The sequence below is a fragment of the Gambusia affinis genome, linkage group LG17 (genome assembly GCF_019740435.1).
Source record: "Gambusia affinis linkage group LG17, SWU_Gaff_1.0, whole genome shotgun sequence".
NCBI lineage: Eukaryota > Metazoa > Chordata > Actinopteri > Cyprinodontiformes > Poeciliidae > Gambusia > Gambusia affinis.
Window position 1 is genome coordinate 2,367,832 of NC_057884.1, and position 26,337 is coordinate 2,394,168.

At 40.6% G+C, this 26,337-nt stretch overlaps 1 protein-coding gene across 4 annotated transcripts in view; it reads left to right on the forward strand.

Moving 5' to 3' along the window:
- Positions 1 to 11,052: 11,052 nt before the first annotated feature.
- The window catches only part of LOC122819245 (seizure 6-like protein), a 60,756-nt gene continuing 45,471 nt past the window's right edge, over positions 11,053 to 26,337 (forward strand). For 2 of the 4 annotated variants that reach the window (XM_044095815.1, XM_044095816.1), the window contains exon 1: positions 11,054 to 11,520. In XM_044095815.1, the coding sequence (XP_043951750.1) occupies positions 11,430 to 11,520 (91 nt within the window). In that variant the 5' untranslated portion in view covers positions 11,054 to 11,429. Of the gene's footprint in view, positions 11,521 to 26,337 lie in introns of all 4 variants that reach the window. The other 2 variants (XM_044095817.1, XM_044095814.1) reach the window with 2 other exon arrangements.

Here is a 26,337-nt window from a genome sequence, read left to right on the forward strand (position 1 = left end):
CTGAGCAACTTTTATTAAAAACAAAACAAAAATATATATATAAGTATTTGTTGATACTGTCACTGTGCTGTGACAGGAGGGTGTGTTTATCTGTGAAAAAAAAAACCTCAAGCTCCTCTGGATTCTCCCAGCACTAGCTACAACCAACCAATCAGAATCAGGAGGCGAATCTTAGCGCTATCAATCATGCCTGTGTGCAAGAATGGTATATCAAGTTTATGTGTGTGGGAGTTATTTTTGACAATATAGTGTACATGTGTGAAGTAAATAAATAAAAAAAAGCCAGTAATTGACTCAGTGCCTGATGTCTGAGACCCGACTACGAGCCGTGCTGCCTGCAGTGCTGCGGTGACAGAGCGGAGTGGGGAGGGTGAACACTGGGGGCTCACCATGGAAACGGCTGTCAACTCTCCTCACTTAGAAAGAGACATTTAGTATTTGAAAAAGCACTAGTGCCAGCTGAGCAGTGAAAACATATCTGGAGCTTTCAAAGTCTTGGAGCCCTGAAGCTGCTCTGTGGAAAATTTGACTCCTTCGTGCCAAGAGAATTTGTCTTGCCTGTGTAATGAGCTTAAAACAGTTGAAAATGAAGTCAGGCAAGGCAACAGTGTGCCACACTAGCAAGAGAGATGCTAAGGGTGGCCTGCCATCTGTTAGCAGATCACACTATCTATCTCCTTATCAACAGGAGGCACAAAGACCTCCTGCACACAGAATACACAAAACAGATTTCACAAATGTTTCTATTATTACTGATGGGCCACTTTATTAATGAAGATGACTTGCTAAAGTTCAAAGCAAGGGTCAGAATGGGGAAGAAAGAGGATTTAAGTGACTATTAAGGCGGCATGTTTGCTGGTGCAGAATCAAGATGGTGCAGAATCAAACAAGTTTACACAAAAATCAACAAAAAAGGTTTTGGAGTTTAGTTACTCTGCACCAAAGTTACTATTGGCAACTAAAACTAACAAAGTAACAAAAACTGAAATTGAGAAAATATTTCTATTAACTGAAATAAATTAAAACTATAACTAACTGAAACTCTACCATATGTTTATAAAGCTAGCTCAAACATACTGAAATCATAGCTATAATGTCCTTAATTTTAATGTTTATGAGTCTGTTATTAGCTGTTTGAACTAATGTGAAATTGATTTGTCTTTTTCCCCAGCTGGCAGCCGGCGATACATTTCACTTGTTGGGAGAAAACTCCAGGGTGAGCTGCTATTCAACATTAATAATACAATTTCTAAAGATGGTATCTTCTGTTGAGTATTCATTACCCAAACAATGTAAACGTAATCACAATGCAATATTTTGACATTTGTGAATTCTGCACCTAAAATTAACCAAGATATGAAAAAACTAAAACTACCACTACAATTAATGAAAACTAAACTAAACAATATCTAACTAATAATAACTAATAAAAAGTAGCTAACACACTAAAAACTGAATTATTCAAAAGATACAGCAAAACAAAACTGCAATAAAAATCCTCTGCTCTCAGCATTAATAAATGCCACAGCTTACATGAACTTTGACCTGAGGGAAGTTGCCCCACCCCCCTAAACTTTCCATCTTCTTCAAATCAGACAAAATTGGTGTCAAATGTTTGTGCTACGTTTGTGCAGCAAAAATGTTCATTTGTGCCCCTATCATTTTAAAGACATTAAGACATATTGCTGCACAAACGTAGTCGCGTTGATTGACACCAATTTTGTCTAATTTGAAGAAGGTGTGCGCTTGACCTTTTATGACCTCTGGAAATATTTCTTAATAGCTTTAAAATTATAGCGGCACAATCGGAAATTTTTGCTGCACACACCAGCGCAAACTTTTGAGACAATTTTTGTCCGATTTGAAGACGGGCCAACTTCACTCCGGTGAATTTTGTTGAGATTTGTGACATTGACATAGAAGGCGCGGCTGCAGGATGATTCCAGTGTCATTGCTGACAAAGTGAGAGGTGCACTTTATTTTCTCTGTGAACTATTTACATCAATGGCAGAGAACGTAAACCGAGCCTCAGCCGGCTCAGTTTAACCTTGAGAATGAGTCGGCAGTTGTTTGGATTCATGGCAGAATCACGATCACCTGCAGCGCCGGAGAACACGACGCTCAGCTTTGCTGGCGCCGCTCAGCGTTTCTCAGCCACTGCATTTATCTTTTTAGCGCCTGCAGATTCCCGCTTTTTAATTGGTTCCTGTTCCCTCTGGTTGGTAACTTCTTTCGAGTAGCCAAGTGCACCACCTGCTCGGCGCCCAGCAGCAGGAACACACGGCTGCAGGAGAACATAGAGGAGCGTTGAGCAGCCACAGAGCCAGATTGTTTCCCCCTGGAGTTAGAACAGAGCGCATCAAATAAAACAGAAATGCTTCTTATTCCTGGTGCTGCTCTGGTTCTCTTTGTAAAGGGATTTATTGTATTTTGGTCGTTTAACATGTTTCAGATCAACTTCATGCTTTTGATTAAACCTTCTTCCCAACTTAAAGCTATAAATAACCGCAGAACAAACTGGCAGTATGAAAGCAGGCATGTTTCAAAAGGCGTTTCCTTTTGAAACATGTTTTAGTACATTTTTAAGTTGAGCAAAAATAACACAACAGCTGCTCAGGGAAATGAAATGCTTTTCTCCATGTGTTCTGTTTGCATTACCTGGATGGTAGCCTCCTCTATCGCTGACACTGATTGCGGCAACATTCCACCTCCCTCCTGTCACGCTGCTTTCCTGGAAGTGAATTAGAGCTGTTTGCTATGAGGTGCTTAAAAGTGTGAAGTTGAGCAACTCCTGTAGGAAAAAAACTTCCAGATAATTCTGCATTGGAAATGATTATTATTTTTGTTGTAATTGGAATGGTGTAATACTCTAATCTTAAATGATGTGTTTTCATTTGCTGTAAGCAGAAAATCATCATAATTAACAGGAATGAAGGCTGTGTTAACAGGCTGTGTATAACTAATCTACACAATATGTTACACACACACCCCCACACACACGTACATAATCACTCTCACATAGTATTCTATATTCACTTTTCTCCTGCATTGACTTCTGTTCATTTAGCTTGAGTCTGACCTTTAACCTAAAACCTATCCACAAAACAGAACTCCTTCCTATGCAGCCTTGGCTTTGGGCATTTTATTTTTTTATTTTTTTTTATTTATTCTCACTTGATAATGCTTCATATGGAAACTGTAGCTAGCACCAATAGGAAACTAAAAGTAACACTGAGAAAGGCAACATTTGAATGATAGAACATTTTATTATTTCTTTTCTAGAGAAACTAAAAATACAGTGATTTAAAGGGCAGTGCTGTGTGAAATAGATTTTTTTAAAATCTTTACATCATGTTATAATGCTATTCCCTCATCAGAAACACACCTGAGTGTTGCTTTGACTCTTTCATGAAGGTTTGAGAAATCCTTAAATCTCCACGGCAACCATCCAGCTGTGCAAAACGCCTGGATGGATGTTCCACCCAGGCTCCACCTTCGAGACTCAGGTCCTCTTTAGAGCTACTGTTTCTAGGTTTCTGCCCCACACAGCAGCCCTGCCCTTGACTCCTCCACTCAGCTCCTTCAGACTAGCCAGCAGCAATTAGCAAACACCTGGTGGAACTGCACATCTGCTGAGCTCATTATAGGAGCAACTCTGGTAAAAATGTTGTTAAAGGGTTGATAGAGGAGCCATGTTGTGATGACTTCCTGAAGGCAGAGTTTCAGAAAGAGGTGGAGTTTCTTAAAGAGACAGAGACCCAAATTCAAGGCGTTAAGTTACAAAGTCAAATTTCCTTTAAGTCATATTTGATACATAAGGCATTTCTAAAACAACTGAATGTGACATAGTTAGTTGAATATGATATAAAATGATACAATAACATAGTTATTTGTTACTTGTGCTATGAAATGGCCCTTTTTGTCTGGACAATACATAATACTGCCCCTTTAAAAGAACCCATAAAACATCTTGATCTCCTTCAGTCACGTTTATGTCATTGTTTCCATGTTGCAGGTTTACAAATTGCATTTTTTAGCTGGCTTATGGTGAACATAAACACTGAAACAGGAAGTCAATTAGAATAATGATTTCTGTGAAACTTTTAGAGACAAAATGATGGAGTATTGACCACATCCTTTAATCAGCAGAGGGTAACAGAAGCAGATACGCTGCAGCCGGTGGTGCTGCTGGTGGTGCTGCTGGTGGTGCTGCGGCTGGTGGTGTTCCTGTGCTCCTCCTACAGTCTCATTGAACCTGATTATCCCCATTTGGTCCTTGTAATGTTTAAATGACATTATAATGCATGACTAATTGCGTTGTGGTGGACAATTTTATTATCATGCAATATATTCTGGCTTTAATAATATATTGGTCATGTTATGTCTTTGCTCTAAGTGCTTATGACCTCTCGCCAGATTAACCTGTCTGGGCTGCACAGCCAAGGCTAGACACTGTTTTCTGCAGCTGCATGGGAGCCAGACTGTCTCTGCTCTGTTTGGGATTCCTTATCTTCAGTGTGAAACCTGTGTGTGGTCTCTGTCTGACACACACAGCCCACTCTGAGCCTGACTTGGAGCTTTAATCTGACCTCTTCTCCAGTGTTTGACCTTGTGGCTATCACATCATGCATATGGTATGAAACAAACCTGACTGAATGATTTTCACCTAACAGCGCCTGGCAATTAGTTATTTCATTCTGTTAATATGATATATTAACAGAATGCAGCGCAACTTCTTCTCCTTCACACAGAATTCAGTTTAGGTGTGTCAGGTTCTGATCAGATGTTCTGGACTTGGCATCCTCCATCAGGAGCTTGAAGCTCTTGTTAGGTAGAAGAACCTCAAGGTTCTAATGTTACACCTTTGGCTCAAGCTGAGGGTGAATCACACCAGTCATGTTTGGTCCAAATTAATCCAACTTCAGTCCGATTGCTCTGAAAGTCCTGTTTGTGTGGGGAGGACTGAACGTGCAACCGAACTCTAATGCAGACCAAAGAAGCTAACTCTCCCGGTGGAAGTGAACTCTGCTGCTGTTCACATGTATGAATGCCAAGCAGACCCAAGGCAGCTAAAAAAGCAAAAAGTGGACTGTAGCAGAGGGCATTCTGGGTAAATACAACCAAAAATAAACATGCCACTCTATCGCAAAATCAAATCCTTAAATTTTAAGTTATGAATCTATTTATTAGTCTTGTGAACTGATGTGAAAAAGATTTTTCCCCCCACTCTAGTAAGTTTATATGAGCTGTTGATACATTGCGGTTCTCCAGTCTCCTCCTGGTGGCGCTAACGCTGGTCCACAAAATGGTGACAACAAAAGTTGGGTTAAAACTCCAGAGTCAGCTGCTGTTCAACATTAATAATACATATTTTGAAGATGGTATCTAATGTTGAGTATTCATCACCCAATCAGTGTAAACATGGTCATAATACAATACTTTGATCTTCTTGATTTTTACCCCTAATCAAATCAAGCAAAGTATGAAAAAACTAAAACCACCACTATAACAAAAACTAAGATAAAACTCACCAATATGTTCCTAATGATAACTAATAAAACACTGTGTGAAAACTCACTAAAACTAACGGAATTGGACAAACAAAAAGTCACAATGAAATAAAACTGAAAGATGCTGACAAAACCCCAAACTATTACAACCCTGGTAATGTGTAAAATTCCCCAGGTGGAATGAGGAAGTTAATGCACGGCTTACTCTGCCACAGCAAAGGTCAGCCATCTGGGTTGAGGAGTGTGTGTGAAATGATGGGGCAGCGTGAGCAACGCTACACTCTAACTCACAGGGCTTCTCCCACATCTGCTTTCATTTGTTTCAGCACACATTGTTCAGGACTTGTGGAACCACAGTGTGAACGGGCAACAGAAGAGCCAACTCAGCTCTGCGACTTCATCCGTAGCTACACTGAAACAGTGTAAAAATAACCACCTTTTTCTTTTTGCTTTGAAAAACTCCTTCATCACATGGTTGCTGTTGTTGACATGTTTCAGTTTGTGGTTTCATGTCGTCTTCACTGTAAATAACAGGGTCGTGTGTCTCCAATATGATGCATATGTTGATGCACATTGTAGATATGCGTCTTATATGCATCTGTTGCTTGTTTTGATGGTTTCTCAGTTTTCTTTTTCTTTTTCTTTTTTTTCTCTTTCTGCAGGTGTGGAGACAGACTGCAAGGGGTGTTGACTCGTAATCTCTCTCTGGTTGTGTCTTGTTTCTTTTCCCACCTCTGTATCCACTGCTTTTGATGTGAGCCCAGAAAATGAGAAATGGTCAAAATAACAAAAAAGACGCAGCGCTTTCAGACCTCAAGTGATGCAAAGAAAACGAGTTCATATTCATTTAGAAACAACAACACTAATCTTTTAACTCAGGAAGAGTTTAGAAATCAATATTTGGTGGAAAAACCACAAGGTCTTCAATGTGGTTCAGTGCAGGTCTCTTATTTTTCCAGAGCTGTATGTATATATAGTGTATATATGGTGAAGTATTATAGCGAAGGCCGTAATGCTTCTCTTGTGTAAGTAAATCTGTTGGGCCTGACTTTCCAAGTGCCATACCGCTATTAAAAATAAATAGAATAAAATAAATAAATAAAACAACAGCTTTTCACAATCAGGTCTTGTCTAGTGCAATATTAACCTGGCTGGTAATAAAAGTGAGGCTCGGTGCATTATTAAAAAAATCTGTCAGGCTGTAGATATAACCGCTGCTCCACAAACTCAGCAGCACAATGCAGCTTTTCTATATCCTGAACAACACAGGATGTAGATCCTGTGTTGTGATCCTATGTGGTGTGCTGATGTATTTGCCTTCTGTCAATTGCATCCTCTCTCTCCCATCAGTTTGTCTAAAAATGTATCATCAACACCAAGAAAAGCAAGGAGTTTTCTTCTGTAACCCCTTGCTTCAGAATTCATCATATGCTGAAACTGATACAATAGCAGAACCAGCTAGGAAATTAACTGTGGCGTAAGTGAGGTGGCACAGCTGTGCTGAGAAATGTATTTCTAGGCTATGAAACATTAAGGAGATAATGGAAAAACATAAAATAAAAAAACAACAACAGAAAACATGGAAAAGGTGTTGAAAGCCTCATTCTCAGTAACAGCAGAAGGCTAGATGTCTTTACAGAAGGTTTTGGTTTTCTTAATATGAGCAGAAAGAGAAGGAACAGCAGTAAAAATGTAGCTCAGTGCTTCTACAGCTTCTGTCTGGAGAGAAGTCCAAACCGGAGGCAGGTACAGTTGGATTTCACTGTTTCATGGTGTAATAGTATGTAGTTGTGCTAATTTCTACTTAGCTGGAGTGTTAGCTGGAGTTTGCCCCTCTGCCATCTTTACTTTGTTGTTATTCATGACAACGGACTGAAGAATCCCAGTGTGACTTCCTGCTCCGTCCATCTCAGCAGTTCTGCTGTTGGGTCAAGATCACACCCCAATAAGAAAATAAACAAGCACTAAAGTCAAAATAATTCACTAAAGACTGACTAAAGTTTCTCAAAATCCTTGCTATATTAATAACTCCAGGCCGGCCCAAGGCATAAGCAAACTAAGCAGCCGCTTAGGGCCCCACGGCCACTAACGGGCCCCCTCAGTGGAGCTGATTATTTATTTATTTATTTTTGTAATAGTTTCTATGTCATTACAATATCAAAAACACACAATTTCACTATGAAGTGATTTGCTTTTACAATAATATATATTTGATAATGTTTGTAGAAATTATTACTTTATGGATAAAAAGAAAAAAAAATCTTTTCACAATCAGGTCTTGTCTAGTGCAATATTAACCTGGCTGGTAGTAAAAGTACCTACCGTGACCCTGGCGGTCGCGGTAGGTACCGCACGCTTCGCTGGTAACGAGTTGATGTTCAGATCATCCAGACGTCCAAAGCTCCGGTCAGAAGTTAAGTTAGCAAAACAATGTCTCTAAAAAAGACTTATCCTTCAGGGAGGGAGAGAAGAGGAAGAATAGAAAAAAAGCCAAGATAAAGTTTGTTTTAATGTGCCTTGGTTATGTAATGTTTATAAAAAAAGATTTGTGAAGCTGCTAATAGAAAATTAGATTTATAGCGACCTTTAACGGTTCAGTTCAACAGCCAAACATTTATGCTACATCATTTGTATTTATATGAAACTGAGTTTAAACTTCAAAAGACTTGATTCTCATGGTCGGCTCTGTATATTTCTGAGGTATTTTTGGCTTCAAAACAATAAGGTTTGATAACAATAATTAAAACTTCTCAATCTTTTGACATTGTCTAGCAAAATGTTTTTACGTCAGGCTACATGGCTGCTACATGGATGAGCTGCTCTGTGCTGTAGTTGGCGACATGCTGTTTGCTGCTGAGCAAAATCATTTTCTGGCTAAAACAAACATTATTTTTACATCAACTTCTAAGTTAAACTTCTGTGAAGATCATTTGAAGGCTCAGAATCAGTCCAGTACCGGTATCGGTCCACATTTTCACGGGAGAAAGACTCACCTGGTATAAATTACATTTTTAGATATTGGAGTATCGCTTAAGAGAAATTTATTTAATCATAGAATGTCATGAATATGTGTGTAGAGCTGCACCGATTGAAGTTTTCTGGCCGATCCCTGGTTACTGATCTTTAAAGAGCCGGACCTGCCAATTTTAATTTTGGCTGATATGATTTTTTTTTTTTTGTCTGAAATGTTACTAAATCTGCGACAGACTGGCGACCTGTTCAGGGTGACCCCGCCTCTCGCCCAGAACGCAGCTGGAGATGGGCACCAGCAACCCTCCCGACCCCATTAGGGACGAAGAGTGTATAGAAAATGGATGGATGTTAGTAAATATAGAAGAAAGTCACTGAGTTGGCAACAGAGAGGTGAATACTGTTAACTGTAAACGTTCAGACCTGACCTGGTGGGTCGGTCTGTCAGTCAAACCTCTCACTGTAGAGCAGAAAAGGACAGAGGCTGATTTTTAAAACTTTACTGATAAAAATAAGATTAGGGGATAAGATGGGATTCACATGTAAGTATCGGCTGATCACAATCCCCCAAAATGAAGGAAACCAGCGCCAAGAAATTAACTGGTTGATAAATCAGTTGGCCAATAAATTATAAATGTATAAAATGTAAACAGCACTGCTAGAGATGCAATAAGTCTATAGCAGGTGTGTAAATGATCTAATGATTGGGCTGCTGATTGTAGTCAGTCCACATTGGTAGCAGAACTAGAGGGCCCCAAAACCACATTTCACTTAGGGCCCCATGGAGGCTTGGGCCGGCCCTGAATAACTCTGGGTATAAAACCATATATGCTATCAAAATATATCAATACAAACAAAACATGGATTTTATTCTGCAACCTATTACATTATGTCTTCTCAATCGAGTGGTAGTAGGAGTACCAGTCAAGCTTTTGTGAATGTTTGAATTACTGGTAGCACTTTGGAGTCCTCAGACTTGATAAAGAGTGATACTGGTGCAGGGTAATTATCATCTGCTTGTTGAATGTCAACCCAAATCAAATAAATGGGAGAATTATGTTTCTAAGTAGGAGTATAAAGTAATTAATTAATAAACAGATTTAATTTAATCAATGCAAGGAAGTGAAAAACGGCAAACGTAGATGCAATGCATAAAACTGCGCTTGAATCTCACACTCCTGCTTTCTGAAGGATATTGATCAATCATAAACAAAAACAATATCCATCTCTTCAGTTGGAACCAGATATTTAAATACTTTAAATGGCTTAAAGGTGCTGCGCGGTCGGCAGCACAAATAGACAGGAATGCAAACCAAACTTGTCATTTTATCTGATAGCTTCTACTGAGGGAAGACACTGTGGTGATGGACAGCAGCCGTCAGTCATAATGACTGACAGCCCTCGGCGTAATCACAGATTTTAAACAGGGTAACAAGATTAACGCTCATAAACTATGATTAGAAAGATACCAAATATCGCATTAGGGCAGTGTTTCTCAATTCCGGTCCTCACGCCCCCCCACCCTGCATGTTTTAGTTGTTTCCCTTCTGCTACACACCTGGATTGAATCTGTAGGTGATTAACAGGCTTCTGCAGCACTTGATGGTCATGCAATCATTTGAATCAGCTGTTCCGGAATAGAGGCACATCTAAAACATGCAGAGCAGGAGGGCCTGAGGACTGGAATTGAGAAGCACTGCATTAGGGCATCACTTCCGATGTCCGTCTTGGCGCCTCGATATGATTAAGTGACGTAGTTGCAAAGGGTCAGTAAAGCCCTGGGCTGAACACACAGCCTTGTGGAACTCCGGTGTTGATGGAAAGAGTGGAGGAAGTGTGACTGCTTGCTCTCACACAGAGAGCAAAGTCCAAACTCCAGTTGCATAGAACATTGATTGGTTTCTCCAGATTGTCCTTGGGCGTGACTGTGTATGTGCATGGTTGTTTATTCTAAGCATCTCTGTGTTGCCATGGTGATCTGTCCTTGATGTACATCTGCGACCTTGCAAGGACAAACAGGTACAGACGATGGGTGTGTAGACTTTTTGTTCTTGTTTATGTTCTTCCTATTGATAAGATTAATCATGAAATTAGCATAAAGTTTAGTTACTTGGCAACACAGAAAGCAGACATAACAACTTACTTTGCAGCACAATGCCAAACACTTTTGCATGTAACATTTGCTTCAAATCTCTTGACCACTGGCCCTCAGCCATTTGCTATAAGTACTCAGTTGTACTTTGCTGCACTGTGAGCAGTGAGTACTTTTCGCTTGAAATTCAGATGCTGAGTTTTAATTTTGATAAGAAACGCCATGCGGCAGCCTCCTCTGAAGGCTTCTCAGCGGTCAGCATTCATTAACCTGCAGAGTGTTCAGTCTTGCTCTGGTCTACATGGAGGCGACTGCAGTGGATTCCCACAGTGAAATACAACCAGCCTACTCAAACAGATTACCAGCTCAGCACGAGGAAGCTCCTAACTCCACCCGTCCATCGCCTCATCCCTCCTGCAAATCTTTTCTCCCTTTCTATCTTATATAAGTGTGCAGCCCATCACCCCTGACACACACGCAAACACACACACGCTCGCTCGCTCTCTCCAAAACAAAGTTCCATTATCATTAGGGTCACATTGTGTGTGACTGTCGGTGTGTGCGCGTGAGTGAGAAAGAGGGAGAAGGGTGAGCGGTAGGGAGAGAGGGAGGCTGCTTGTGACTGAGAATGTGAGAGAGGACAACAGAGGAGGACGGATCGGTGGCAGAAAGCAGGAGGCGCTGCTTGCAGTCAGGAGGATGCTCCTCTGACATGCGGACCTTCTCTGACGCCACCGGCTCTACCTGACCGCCGACCAGCCCGCTCACACACCAGGGAGCTCGTGGTTTTATTTTTCCTTCCCCACAGTCTTGCTGCCGCCGCCGCTCTCTCTTCCCCCGGACCGGCTTCTGTCGCCATGCCGCCGGCTGCCCGCTCGGTCCGACTCCGCGGCACCTTGCCTGCGGTGCTGTGGTTCTGGCTGCTGTGGAGCAGCGTCTCAGCAGGAGGTAAGGTTTTTTCTTTTTTTTTTATTATTATTATCAAAGGATGCTGCTCTTTAATCCCGTTGTAGCAGTGTTTTTAAACTCCCATCATCTGCGTCTCGGATTGCGTCCAAGCAGATCGAGAGCAGCTTGAGTTCAGTTCTCGGCGCATCACCAACTCGCTTTATTTATTTTATTTATTTTTTTCTCTGGGCATCCCCGGCTTGTTTTCGAGTCAAATCGTGGGAGGTTTCGAGTGGATGGGGAGGGCGTCTGAAGCAGCCCTTTTGAAGTCTTGAAATAAACGCAGGCTATTTACAGCGAGAGCGGCTCAAACCACCGAGCGAAATCTTTTTTTTCTTCTTTTTTTTTTGGCACGAGCGGTCCGGGAATGTGCGCGCACGCTTCCCTTAAGCCGAGAAGTGCGCGCGGAGCGGAGCCCACTCGTGTGCGTGGGAGCCTCGATCAGGCAGCAGCAGGGTGAATGCAGAGGAAGAGATCACCTGTCAACAGGCGCTGCAGTTAAACTGGCAGTCTGAGCATCAGCAGGGGAAAAAAAGCAAAATAGGAGAACGAAGTTACACTCATGAAGAGAAAAATCTTTCCAGATAGTTCTGTAGCTGTGTCTCCATTACAAACTCTGCTAATTTTGAAAAACAACAACAAAAAACCCCCCACACAATTTCATATTTACCGAAGAAACATAATCAAAATCACACGTGAATAAGTTTTCAAACGACAATTCATTAAAAATATTTATGCTTTACCATGATCCTGTTTCGTTGTTTGCGCCAGTGGCAACATCCGGTTGTTGATCATGTGACTGGTGTGATGCGAAAATTGTGTTTCCATTGCAGTTTTGAGCCAATTTTTTAAATGGCCATTAAACCAGCTCATCATAGCAATACAATTTTTTAAATCAAAAAACGAGTTTTTTTATTTTTATTGGCATCTCCGTTAATCAAATTTATTTTGGAAAAATAAAATTGCACAATCCTATGATCAATAGAAATGCAGCTAGTCACATGAAGGATGTTTGGCTCTCTGATTCTAGACAGTGAGTGGATTTTTGAACCTCTTAGTTTATAGTTCTTAATAACATTGGAAAAATTAATAAACCAACTGATATTTTTACGCATTGAATTTCCACAATAGAACTTCACTAACTGTACCAGCAACATGTTTTTATCTTTCTTGTCGTTGGGTTGAAAAGTGTCTTTAGTATATTTTCCATTAAAAATCAACATCCAGCAGAAGAAAATGAATTGGTCCTCTTTTTGGTAAATGTTTTGTCTGTTATTATTTACATATTTAGGTTAAGACAAACTAGTGGTTATTTAAGATTGACAATCCGTTTCCAGCAGTAGATGTTCATCAGAATTATACGTTGTCTTCTTTGGATGTTTGGGTTACAAAGGTTGCAGATTCTTTTTGGGATCCTTCCTAGCTAATGTGGAGACGGATACACGATGTCCAGGTTCACAGCTCTCCTTTTTTGGATGCAACATTTCAATAAGAAAAATGAGAACAAAAGCATGAAATGTTAATGCTTAGGAAAGTTTGCTCTGCTGAGCATTTCCTCCTGATCAGCTGAGGTGATCAAAATAACTTTGGTTGATACAGTTTTCTTCATCTCTAACTGGGGCATCCCTCCGGTCTGGAGCCAAACTCAGGCTCTGCAACTAACATGATTACAGTATGCTGGGGATGACGGTTGCAACACAGCTATGGAGAAAGTGTTTTATGCTAAGGAGCCTTTTGCTGTGGCCTCATTAAAGATTTGTGGTGCATGATCATTGTGGTTCGAGCTGTAATCACTGAGGACAGCGGCATGTTCTCCACAAACACATCCGTTCTGCCTCTGATGCCAGTAAAGAAATAGTCAAACAGACGTTGGATTGTGACATTGTTGCTTGCAACTCTTTGAGACCTCTGGTACGATCGTCTACGTCAGGTGTGGTTATCCACTACAGCGAGACTCGATATCTTGTTGGTATACCTCCATTGTATTCAAGAGACTTGAGAACAAAGACACATTTTTGCAATATTAACATGTGCAACAAATATTGTGATGATGACATATGGTGACGGAAGTTCAGCTGTTGTTATAAACTCCATATTCCATGTGAATCCCCGTTTTTGGCATGAGCCAATAGTTCTGTATGCAGCTAACCAAAAATTAGGGCTTTATTTCAAAATCTCAGAGTCGGTAATAAAAGGCATGACTTTTCAAGTCGACATACTTTTACTATCTGAATCGTCAATTTTGTCGTTTTTGAAGTTCGTAGTGTTGATTAAAGTCAGTACAAGTTGATGTGCTTTGCTGTCCAAAAAAAAGAAACACACACACACACCCACGCACACACACACACCCACGCATACACACACACACAAAAACAAATTCACCTTGTGGACGTATTGTGTTAAAGCCATCAAACTTCTTTATGTTGATCTAAATGTGTTCTAACATGTAAGCCTTCCTGTCTCACTGGGGCACAAATAGGATGTGACACAGAGGCCCTTTCCTCTTAACCACTTGGAAAGATGAAAAATAAAAAAAAGGCTTTCAAATCAGACAGATGTACATTCATGTTAATAGGATGGAAAATTACTACTTTGTGTAAAAGTGTAAAACAATTTTGTGAGAGAAGACTGGCCAACAGCCCAGGATTATATTGTTACCATGAAGAAAAAACCCAAAAACAAAACCAGCCAGTTTGGGAGGCTTGTCCTACCACTGCAAATGAAGAACTGAGTTTACTGAGCCAGCCACGTGCTTTGGTCAGATGGGTCTAAAATTTAGTTATATCGAATATATATTGAAAAGTCACTTTATGCTAGCCAGGGCTGTAACGCTTCATCGACTTATTCGAGTACCTTATAAAAATTCCTCAAGGAAAATGATCTGCCTCTAAGCTTTTCTAAATTATGTTCAACTATTTAGCACACTGTGTTGATCAGTGAGATAAAGTGTGCTAAGTGCTGTTAGCACAATGGAGAGGGACCAAACGTCGTCTGGCTTTTCATTGTTTTTCACGGCGCCAGTTCTTGAGAAACTTTCCTAACTTGTTCTATTACGAAATAAACTACAATTACTGTCTGACAAAGTAAAGAAGTTCTCTTATATCCTACAGAGTACATATGTACAAGCTTCCATGTTGCTCCAAAAGGAAACCAACAGCACACGATATGTCACCAGTGTTCTTTATGACAGAAATGATTTTAATTAGATTGACAATTTTCTCTTAAAACTGATAAGATGTCTTGCAGTATTACATACACGTTTAATATGCTGGTCATCACATCATAATTTTTATACACAGATATAGAAAATACACCATAATCAATTTGCTTTGCTTTTACTGAATAGAACTCTGCTAAAGGTATTTGTAGTAGCCTATTGTTTGTGATGTTATGCAGCTCATTTGGCTTTATTTGTGTATTGAGGTGAAACATTTAATAGACAGAGGTAACATGTTCACTGGATTTGCAATAAGAAATGAGTCAAAAATAAATCAGAGACCAATTAATAACTTCATGTATGAAATACATTTGAATTTAATTCAAATTAAATTAAACTCTTCTTGGAAAAAAATATGAAAATGTAGGGGATTGGTAATATAGGCTATTAAATCTTTAAATGCTACCGATGACCACACGCTGTACACTCCAAACAACAAAAACAACAAGAACATTTCAGAGTGGCACTTTTTTTTTGTCCAGAGGAAAATGGACTACAGTGTCTGTCTGTGTTCTGTGTCTCTGCTCTGAGCTGCATTGGACATTAATGCACATAACTTTCAATTTCAGGGAATGTCATCATTCAATTCTTTTAGTTTTAATTTCAACTCCATGTGAGTGAGCTGTCACACAGCCATCAGTCATAACTTTTCTCCTGCGCCTTCCAGTGATTCCCTCGTTGAACAAACGCTCCCGTGTGAACTGGCATCTGTGAAGCTGTGAGCTCTTAAATCATCTCGGCCTGGGAGGAGCTGCGTCTGTGCCCTGATGATGCCCAAACGTGTCAAAGTTTCAGCTGAGAAATCATCGACATCTTCTCAGCCAGGCGTCAGCCTACTTGTTAATCCACGCCACTTCATTGTTGGCGCGCGGCGGTTCGATCTGCACGTGCTCAGTCCCTGCGTCTTGCTCCGCGTCGCTGGGTTCATCCCACCGCCGGCGTCTGGGCTTAATGAGCTCCTCCAGCAGAGACCCGATGTCATCCAGCCGGTTCGGGGAACGTGTCTGGGTGTGTTTGTGTGATAACCTTGCACGCTGTTGACATGAGCACGAAGTTGGGGCCTGATCACTGCTTGCTCTGATTTCTCAGGGTTAGAGCGATAATGTCGAAGCAAAGGCAGCTTGATGATGGGTGAGCGGAGACTAGAAAGCAGATCTAGCTGCAGTATGGATCCAGAGAGCAACGTGCAGCAACGTGCAGCAACGTGCAGCAACGTGCAGCAACGTGCAGCAACGTGCAGCAGTGCTATTGACCCTGGCTGCCCCTGGAACTGTTGTACATCCTCTCCAGCAAAAAGAAGCAAAAACTCACCCTGCTCCTGATCCGCCATTCTCCTCTCATCTCATCACCTCCGCTATGCTCTTCAGCTTCCTTCCTCTGGTTCTTCTTCATCCTTTGTGCTCGTCTCCCGTCTCCCTCTCCCATTTCTTGTGAGTTGAGAGGAAAAATAGAACTGAGAGGAGATTGTCTCTTCTGCTTGACTAACCCGAGCCTTATTACACAACCAGATCCTTAGGCTCCAAACTTTTGAGACTGCATTGTGCCATGTAAGCATCAGAAAGAGGCAAAGAAACAGTTGTAGAAGAAACATCAAAGCAGGTTTGGGGGAGGAAAGAAGATGAAAAAAACAGAGTAGAATATGAAACATAAACCTTCAGTCTGTCACTTCTGATGCTGTGTTGATAACTTGCACACAGCCAGTCACACATACAACACATAGTAATGGCTCATAGCGGTGAATTTTCAACCTTCTTTACAAATTAGGATCTGTGGTGAGTATTTGTATTTTGTTCCCCCCTTTATTTTAATACTCCTAAATAAAATCCTGTGCAAACAGTGGCTTTCCAGGGGTCAGTAACAGAGAAGTTTAAAACAAAATCCCATTAGTCTGTCATCTGAAAACTAGACAAGAGCAAAATTATGACAGTGTATTAGCTTCACTGTGGATAGAAGGGGAAACCATCTATCTACAGACTCTGCTGATTGCCACGTCTTGACCAGTCCTCGGTAATAAAAAGGTTGGGGACCACTGCCTTAGAAAATTCAGAGTTTAAAAAGTCACAAATTTGCTAGAAAAAAAAATTTTTGAGGCTAATCTCAGAAAGTTCCTGGAAAAGACTTGAATTTGTAAGTTTCAAAAGAGAGCAGGTTCTCTTCAAAACTGTTTCACGGTGGAGGATTTTGTAGCTGCAAACATTTTATAAAGCTCCATGATCAGAAAAGTGTTTGTTAAACTGATTCTCCTCCAGTATCCATTGTCCTTTGTGTCTTAACTATAAATATGTCACCCACACATTGCAAATAATTCAGTTTTGAAGTTCACCATATTCAGCATTTTCATTTTTCAGCTTAAATATAGTGGGATGAGGTTTTTGTTTTTGGATGTTTGGTCGGCTTTAACAACAGAGTGGAAGCCAAAGTAATGTTTTGGTTTCTTAAACTACTCATGTTTTCTGTAGAGAGCAGAACCAGGTGAGAGCAGCTGCAGTAAATCATGTCTGATGTGACTGAGGTTCAGGAAGTAGAGTACTTGTGCCGACTAGCAGGATGGATGAGTGTGTTAATGGGAAACATTGTAAATAGACTGTGAAAAGCTTTTAAAAAACAGACAATTGTTAAAAGTCAGTCGAGCAAAGCTGTGTTGTCACTGAAAACAATTAAAAAAAAAATAGAAAAGCGGTTCCAGAGCTAAATTTCCATGTTGTGATTTATTTAGTTAAAAATGGCTGAAGAGTCTTTCAAGACAAAAGCAGGCAGCTGTGACAGAAACCATCAGGAAGTTGTCCTGACTCCTTTTTAATCAGCAGGCGCCTGGTGCTGCTGCAGGTGGGCTCTGAGGGTTTTAACCTTTTATTTCACACAGAGCCCCCAAGAACATAAGCTGCTCATTAGCATCCTTATTCAGGCCTCTGTGTTCCTAATGAAGAACTTCTGCCGTGGTTTTTGATCAGGCATAAAGCGGCAGAGTAGATTTAAACGACGGCCTCTGATGTTTGTCAGGTTTCTGCCTAATAACTAAAAATGATCTGCATTTTTTATTACTGCATACAATATTTTCATTATTGTGTTCTGAAGGTTTGTGGACCTGCAGGTGTTAAGAATCTAACAGGAGACTCTAGAACAGGCTGAACTGAACAAGCCCATAACTTTTCAAAGTAAGAGCATCCAAATGAAAACTTGGGCTTATTCTAAAAAAATTATGTTCACTTAGTTATTGTAAGTGAAAAATAGTTCCTTTAATTCATTTGTAATGCACATGTATGTATGTCCCATGTCTATGTTGATGTTAATATGTGCTAATGGATACTAAAACCTTGCTGGAGATAAATAGAAATGGCTAGCTGTATCTACAGCGAATTAGCTAACAGTGTGGCCCAGAGTGGCAGTCCAGCTGCTGGGCATCCTCACAAAAACAACAACAACAAAAAAAAAAACAACCAAGCAAAAAAAAAAATTGGTTTATGTCGCAAAACTGCAATGGAAACACCTGATCAACAACCGGATGTTGTCACTGCTGCAAACCATGAAGGAAGGAGTTGGAGGATTATAGTGCAGCACTTTAATGACTTATCGCATAAACCAATTTAATCAGGTGTGATTTTAATTGGTCCCTTATTTAATGAAGGTAAATCCTGATGGTATTTTCCTCTAAATTGACACTAGTGAAATATTAACAAAGTTTTGCACTTGTTTCTAATGGAAACGCAGCCTGTGTGTGTGCTTTGTATGAGCTACCTGCAGCTGTATGAGTGATTAGCTGTTCCTTACTTAGTCCCTGCACTCATTAGGATCAAAGTAATGGCTGCCACCTCGTCAGCCTGACATATGGTCGGATCCAGTAACAAGCAAGGCGGTGGAGTGTTGGGGTCTTGATCTACATGCTGCCTGGTTTCAGGTGTTGAAGCTAACCTCTCTGGTGCAGCGTCTGCACCTCTTACTGGTGTGGATGTATCCACCCTGACGGCTCACCTTTGTGCAGCAGCAGCTCTGCTTATCTAAAGGGTTTGGGTGTGTGTGAGCGGCGGGGCTGACGCTCAGCAGGAGCGCTGGCTGCATGCGTCAGTGCCTGGGATTATCCTCTCTCGGATGGCTGCCGGATTGCGCAGATGCTGCTGACACTTTGCTACAAAAGAAGCAATTAACTGAAGCTTAACTTTGTTTATGTTTGTTTTAGGCCACGGCTGTTTGTGTAACGCTGACCTCAGGTGTCAATAGGCATGAAATTATGACGGTATGAATCTTAGGTACAAATATCCCGTTTCTACTGTATCATTACGATTACAGAGCTAAAATGTGTTATCTTACATTTTCTGTCGCATGCATCAATGTGAGTGCCAAGGACATTTGCTTCTTAACTGTCTGCTGAGTTTCAGAAGCCTTCGCCATGAGCCGCCGCTCTTCTAAAAGAACAATTAGGACAGACGTCTGCATTTCACCGCAATTCCAAACTACCATGTCACCATAAACTCTGTAGTCACAGTTGACTGTCGTCTTTGGAAGCAGTTTTCAGATTGTAGCTGTGATGCTGAGATTTCATTCGCCTCCTCCCAACTAAGCCAAGTTTACATCTAACAGGTTATGTTTTCCCACTGCACTAACAGCTAAGACAAATCTTTATTAATGTAATGTATCATGTTGGGAGTTTGTATTGTTTTAGATTTGGAAGTGGTTTTTAACATGAAGCAGATTGTATATATGAATCCTCTGCATGTACGTTGGAACCAGTAACCGGCCCACGCCTTGGTGTCAGATAGACCTGCTGTGGCTCTTTTGCTTTTTGTATAAAAGTAAAACTAATAGAGCCGCAAAACAGTAAAATGATTCTATAAAACACAATATAGTTTAATGAGGGATATCGAGGTTTAGAGCCGGTCAGCGAGTAGAGCTGCATATTTAATTCAGGCTGTGAAGGACTGGCGACTGGATGAAGTGATGACAAGACGTGAAGGAAGACTTTCCCTCTTCAGTCGGGGGCAAAGCGTCGAAGGAAGCGTCGACTTCATAATGTCATCATGTGTTAATAATAGCATTAATACAGTGTATCCCAGCGCTTCACTTTTCCACATTTTTTGAATTGAATTGAATCAATGTATTTCCTCAACATTCTCCACAAACATCCTCCAGAGGCTTTGTCAGAGAACTCGACCCACAGCATCACAGACCTTCTACCATATGTAACAGTGGACGTGAGGCGTTTTCTCACGTAAATATAATTGTGATGTTGGGACAGAAACTGTTTTTTAAAACATTTTATTTCTGGCATTGTTAAATGTAGCTGGATTCCAGTGGTTGTCATGGAGACTTAGTGGCCCAAAGATGCCACTTTGCTGCAGTCTTCTATCAGTGAGTTTTGGAGAATTTTCTTTTACCTCCCTTTCCATCCTGTTTTGTAAATATTTATCCTCGTCGAAATGCGAGGCCAGCGCCCAAAAGACATGGACTTCTGTGTCACAGCGTATTTACAAACGGGTTGTGGATTACAATTTCAGAGTTCCCTGAAGTTACTGAACTTTCTAACAGCTGCATTTACTGTAACAGCGTTTTTAAGGTCGTCGACAACGGCGATGTCTGTGTCGCACAAGAAATCTTAGAAATGTTCTATTAAAATCTTGGAAATATCCAAGTTTGAAAAATAGAAAAATTGCGAGAAAAAATCTTAAATTTAGAGATTAATTGGAGATTTTAAATTTTTGTTATCTAGAAAATTTATGCGATCAATCTAAAAAGTTTACTCTTTTTTTTCTCCATCTACTACTGCCCTGATACGCTGCCATAGAAGCATGATTGTATTATTTCCCTAACATGGGATTTTCCTCTAAATTAATTCACCCCTTTATCCTCTGACCTTGTGAAATATAGAATGTTTAGTCTAATTACCTCAGAAGTTACATTTAGTTTATAGTCTTTGTTTCCAACATAACCACCGTGTTTATATCTCGATAGAGCCAGTAGTAAGACCACATCCCTGCCTGGTTCTCTGTCCACTCAGCTGTGATGCCTCTGTTGTGTAGATGTTGTATTTTGTGATGATCATGCAGCTCTGTGTGGCGGCGCTGAACGTTCACACCCACAGTCAGCGACAGAAAACCAGACAGAATGGAGGCTCGTTTTCCAGAGATGCTGTGTGAGGAGATGTGATGTTTTTTTATTTTTCTTTCACATTTGGACAATTTATCATAGAGGAGCACAATGTCAGAAAAAAAAGTGTCAAACTGTTGGTGAGAAATCGTTTTATTACATTTTGAATAAGTAGTTGACAAACCAGCCAGTTATTACCAGCTATATGGATAAAGTGTGAAACTTTGAGCTCAAACACTACAGATCCACTCAAAGTAATGCTCCTCGTTTCTCAGACAGAGGACTTCTCTTCCTGTAGATGTTCCTCATCTATGCTGTGCCCTTCCAGGTGTCCTGACAAAAATATTTTTGCTCTCCATCGCTTCCTGTAGCAAAGATTCTCACATAAATCACTCGTCGCTGTTATCTTGTCCACAGGAAGCCATTCTGATGGTATGTGTTTATCTCACTCTATCACCCCCTGCCTTGGAAACTGTATGTGCTACTTAAGGGTTTGGCTATTTAAGCTGTAAAATGTTTAGTTTATTTCAGACAGTCACAACTGGTAGCTTGAAACAGACATTTCGATGAGTGATACCACTGCTTTTTGATGTCTGAAGGACTTAATGAGGTTTGGAAATTAAGCCATTTCCTTTGACTTTTGTGACTTTATGCGGTGCTTAAATTTAATCGAATGCATATATAGTGTGTTTGCTTGTCAATGTTTGTGTTTCTGTTGGAAATGTGAGCAAGACTTTGATATTTGTCTATAGTTGAAAAAACACAATTTCACAATTGGGGTATTATAAAACAAATGCAATTAAAATCACACATGAATATGCTTGTTCATGCAACAAGTCGTTAAAAAACACGCCAAACCATCATCCTCCTACCACTTCCTGTTGGTCTCTTTGTCATTTCCGCCAGTGGTAACATCCAGTTGTTGGTCACATGACTGGTGGGATTTAAAAGAAGTGTTGTTGCAGTTTTGGGGAATACACTAATTTTGATAGAGCCAAAAAAGTTTTTTTTGTTTGTTTTTTTTTAAGTTGGTGCATTTCTATGAAACGACATTGTTTTAGAAATGTGAAATTGCGCCACTTTAAGTTCAATGGAAACACAGCTAGAGACTGTGCTCCTTTGTCATGGATGTCTCTGTCTTTGGGATGATTGGCTTAGATGCCCTCAACTCTCTATGTAAGACTCATTACTTGTCAGATCTGTGACAAACTGACGGCATGGAGCTGAATTAAGTCCTATTTTTTGTCTTATTCCTGTCGAGAACCGGTTACCCATTTACTAATTCCTGTTTGATTTTTGTAGGTTTTTGTTTTTTTGGGGGGGGGGATTTTTTTATTCCTCATTTTATTATGCGCTATGTGGGGAAAGAGAACACAGCACATAAAAGAGTTTATAGGAAACCACAAAACGTTTCTTGCTCAACAGAGGTGATGGACCTGAACGCCTCTCTACGGCCGATGAAGAGAGAGAGTCCAAACCACTGCCTGTGGTCATTTGTCTGACTGGCACACAAACGCATCATCTTATTAAGTCCTTCACAGCACGAAGGCGCAATCAAGTGTGTCAGACGCCAAGCCTTTTAAAGAAAAGGTTAAAATTTCAGTTCCCATTTGCTTCAAAGCTCACACTAAGCCGCCGCTACCCATCTGCCTCTGATACCAGGACGGAGCTGGAGGAGCTCTGGAAGCTTTCCACAAACTGTGTCTGCGTGTGTGATAATCCACAGCGCTGGCAGAAACGCCGACAGCCGCGCCTGTCACGCCGCCGAGTCGGTACGTTTGTACCCCTGACGGAGCCGGAAGGAGCAGCGTGGAACGGAGATGGGTGGGGTGTGTGTGTGGTTTTCTGCCGGCCGGCCGGCCGGGGCCTCAGACTGGGCTCCACGCTTCAGACATGCTGGAGTTGGCTGGAGAGGCTGGACGCTTCGCCGTTTGATTGATTGATTCCTGTCACGGGGGGCTGGCGGGAGTGCATGGATTCTCACAAAAAGCAGAGCCCCGTGGTGCATTTGGAAATTTCTGGTCCAAATGTTTCGCGACGGGGATGAATAATTAAGTGTGAGGGCGAGAGAGACATCCCAGCAGGATGACGGCTGCCACTCAGGCTCTGCCGTAGTGGAATGTTGTTTATGTCAGATTGAGAAAGTCTTGCAGTTACATAGAAGAACCCAGCAACAAGCTTTGGTTCGTGTTTGACAGTTGATCTTTAGAAAATGTGAAATTTGTTGTTTGCTCCATGACTTTAAGGGCAAACTGTTGTCAGTGAGTCAGATTCTGGGAAACAGGAGGAAAAGTGGGGCATTCAATCAAAGTTGTCCGTTTTTTTCATAAAGTACTTTGATGCTCAAGTAATTTCACTTCGTATTGCTTTTTAATTTCTTCAAAACTACAGTGTCAGAAAGTATTTGTACCCTTCCCAATAATCAATAAAAGAATCTTTACTGGCATTGCAACATTACAAGCTTTCTTGAAATTGTTAAACAGCTTTTTAAAGTTTCCATTTGTTTTTTGTAGGTGAATCTTTGGTGATGAGCTCCAAAGCCTTTCTGGTTGGAACGTCTTCTTCCTATAAAACTAATATTTAATGCTTGTGGTAGAAATATAGCAAAATGGGAAAATGTTTAAGTGGTGCGAATACTTTTTTAACCGTTATAACCACCAACGTTTTAGAGTTTTTTGTTAAAGGGCCAATATCATGTAAAATGAGCTTTACATTGTAACATAATGTTATTCCCTCGTCAAAAACATACCTGGAGTGTTGCCTTGATTCTTTCATGCATGTTTGAGAAATCCATTAATCTCCATGGCAACCATTGTGCAAAATGCCTTGGTGGAGCTAGCTCCGCCTTCGAGGACAAAGCTCCTCCTCTGAACTGCAGGTTCCAAACTCACAGAGCAGCCGTCCTCTATGCCTCTCAGCTCCTTCAGACTAGCCAGAAGTAATTCGCTCAAACTCAGTCCAAGGGCCACAATTTGGACAGCTGCTGATTTAAACAGATAATAATCATTTTATATGGGAACTTCTGATTTTGAAGATATAATTAAATCTCCAACTTATTCCTTCTCATTAGAAATTATTAATCAAGTAGAAATTATTTTGGTTATTCTGACCTGAAACAACAGAAGTTTGGTTTGATTTAACTCCGGACAGTGAGAAAAAATGTACCTGTGTCTTCCTTTTGTGTATGTAAACTTCCGCTTTCAACTGCATGTCCCTTTTTCACCTTTTTGGCCTGAATGACGCATCAAGGTTACTACACACCTGTGAAACACAACAGCATAGTGCATTAGGGACCAGTGATGTCAGTAACGTTACTGACGTCGGACCACTTTTTTATACGACAGAAACATGAACAATGGAGGGAGGAGAGAGATGCGCATTTTGTTGCTGGAAAAACAGGAACTATTTTGAGTTTCGCTCGCAAAGTCCGATTATTATAAGCAATCGGACTTGCAATCTAAAGTTGCTTGCAAATTTAATGAGTTGTGGGTTGCGGTTTTTGGGCTTGCATCCAGTTAGTTTTAGTCAGACTCTCCTTGTCCATCATTTCCCGGATGATCCGTCCCGTTGTGTCTTAGTTAATGTCAAGTTAATATATTACCTCTGAATTATGTTGAGCTTCGTGTTGCACTGCAGAAAACTGCAAACATTGAGAGCCCGAGTGGGGAAAAAGGGGGAAAAGTTCTGACAGTTTTAAGGGCCCCTGACCGACGGGGCCCTCCACAATTTCTTTTTTTTCTTTTTTTTTTTTCATAGAAATAAAAAAAAAATGGGGCCCTGTCAATTACAAAGTTAATCATATTGTGTTTTCTAAAATAGTTTTTAGCAGTAAAAGTCAAATGTTCTCACTCCCAGACCAAAAAACACACATCCAGATTTGACCTGAACCTCCTGGATCCAAATGAAATGGTTCCTTCCTGCTTGGAGCTTGACGGTGTTCAGCAGCAGACAGTAGAAAACAAGAATGACTGTGGCTGTTACTATGCTGCCAAGAAAAATAATAAAGTTAAGTTTTCAACAAAAAATAAATAAAATAAAGAAATAGAGAGAGAGAAAAACAAGAGTGTCAATTTATAACCCAGTTCTTCTCCAAGAGAGGTGGGTAGACTGTGAGATTATCAACCATTTAGCATAGTTAGCTTAGCTACAGACTGTTTACCTCCATTTCACCAGCATTGTCTGAACGAAGGAAAAAAATTACCAACAGATTCATATATTTAACTTGTCCCTGTACGAGTCACTTGTTTTGTTCCAAAACAAGTGACTTTTAAAGAAGTTGAGAGTAAACAGCAAATATGCTAAACATTTCTCAGGAGACTGCGCTTAACGAAGAGTGGGAGCCATCTTATGTTTGATCTACACATCCACACAGCGAGCTGTTGATTGGACCGGATGGTTGAGCGAGTTGAATGCGCAGCGTAACATCAGAGCAGAGCCTGTTTTCTGTGACTTTAAAGCCAGCCAGTCGGCCTCGAGGTTGGCTGGTTGGTCCTGATTTACTTTCAAGAGTTTCCGAAGGCCCCCCCACCGTTAGATGTCCTGCTGCCACGGAGGAAATACATTTATAACAGCAGAAAACAAGGTCATCCAGAGTCTGGATGTGTTCGTAGCTGAAATGAAGCAGGGAGAAAACCTGTCACACATGATGAGCTCAAAGAGATGAAAATGCTAAATGTCAACGGAACCGATTCTGAAGCTCTGAAGAACCTGACAGGGTAAGCTGCGAGTCAGTCGGAAACAAGAGCCACTAATGTGTGCCGCAGTTCTTTACTTTCCAGTCAGACAGCAGAAAAACCTTTGAAAAACTCTGGGCTTTATTTCAGTAGACAAAGTGTTCCCCAGACTGAACAGTTGTATTCTTGGGCTTTAATGTAAATGAAATCTGATCTTTATCAGTTTTGAAAAGGATGTAAAATCACCTCAGTCAGGCCATCCAGGAAGTTGAGTTGTTGCGATAGGACTCATTATTTGCACATTTTACACAGACTTGCACTTTTCATCAGTCAACACACCTACGACTTCCACCTCTTCTTAACATCAGTAAAGAGCTCCTTTACTGATGGTGTGAAGTCGGCTTTAATGTGGGATGTAGAGTCTTGGTTACAGTTGTTACAGAATCACCTTGTTGCCCAAATCACCGTCGAACTAAAATACAACAAGAACATCACTGAGATGGTGTAATTAATGCATTAAAGAGATAGAAATGATAAATAGATCAACAGAGCTCACTGACTGACCATTCCTTAGAGGTAGGAATGAAGTCCTTTCATTTTCACTATTCATGAAACCATTTTAACTTAAATTGGCCTTTTCTGTTGCCACTTGCTGTTCTCATCCTTACCAGAAGGTGCATCTCTCTCAAGTGCCCCAGCAGAACCAGCATCCTGGATATTTAACTTGATTTCTAAATATTTAGTTATATTAAGGTCTGAGTTAAATATGTAGTTCGGAAAATAAATATTGAGCTTAAAAATTAGATGTTTAGCTCAAAATATAAATGCTTAGTTTGGAAAATAACAGTG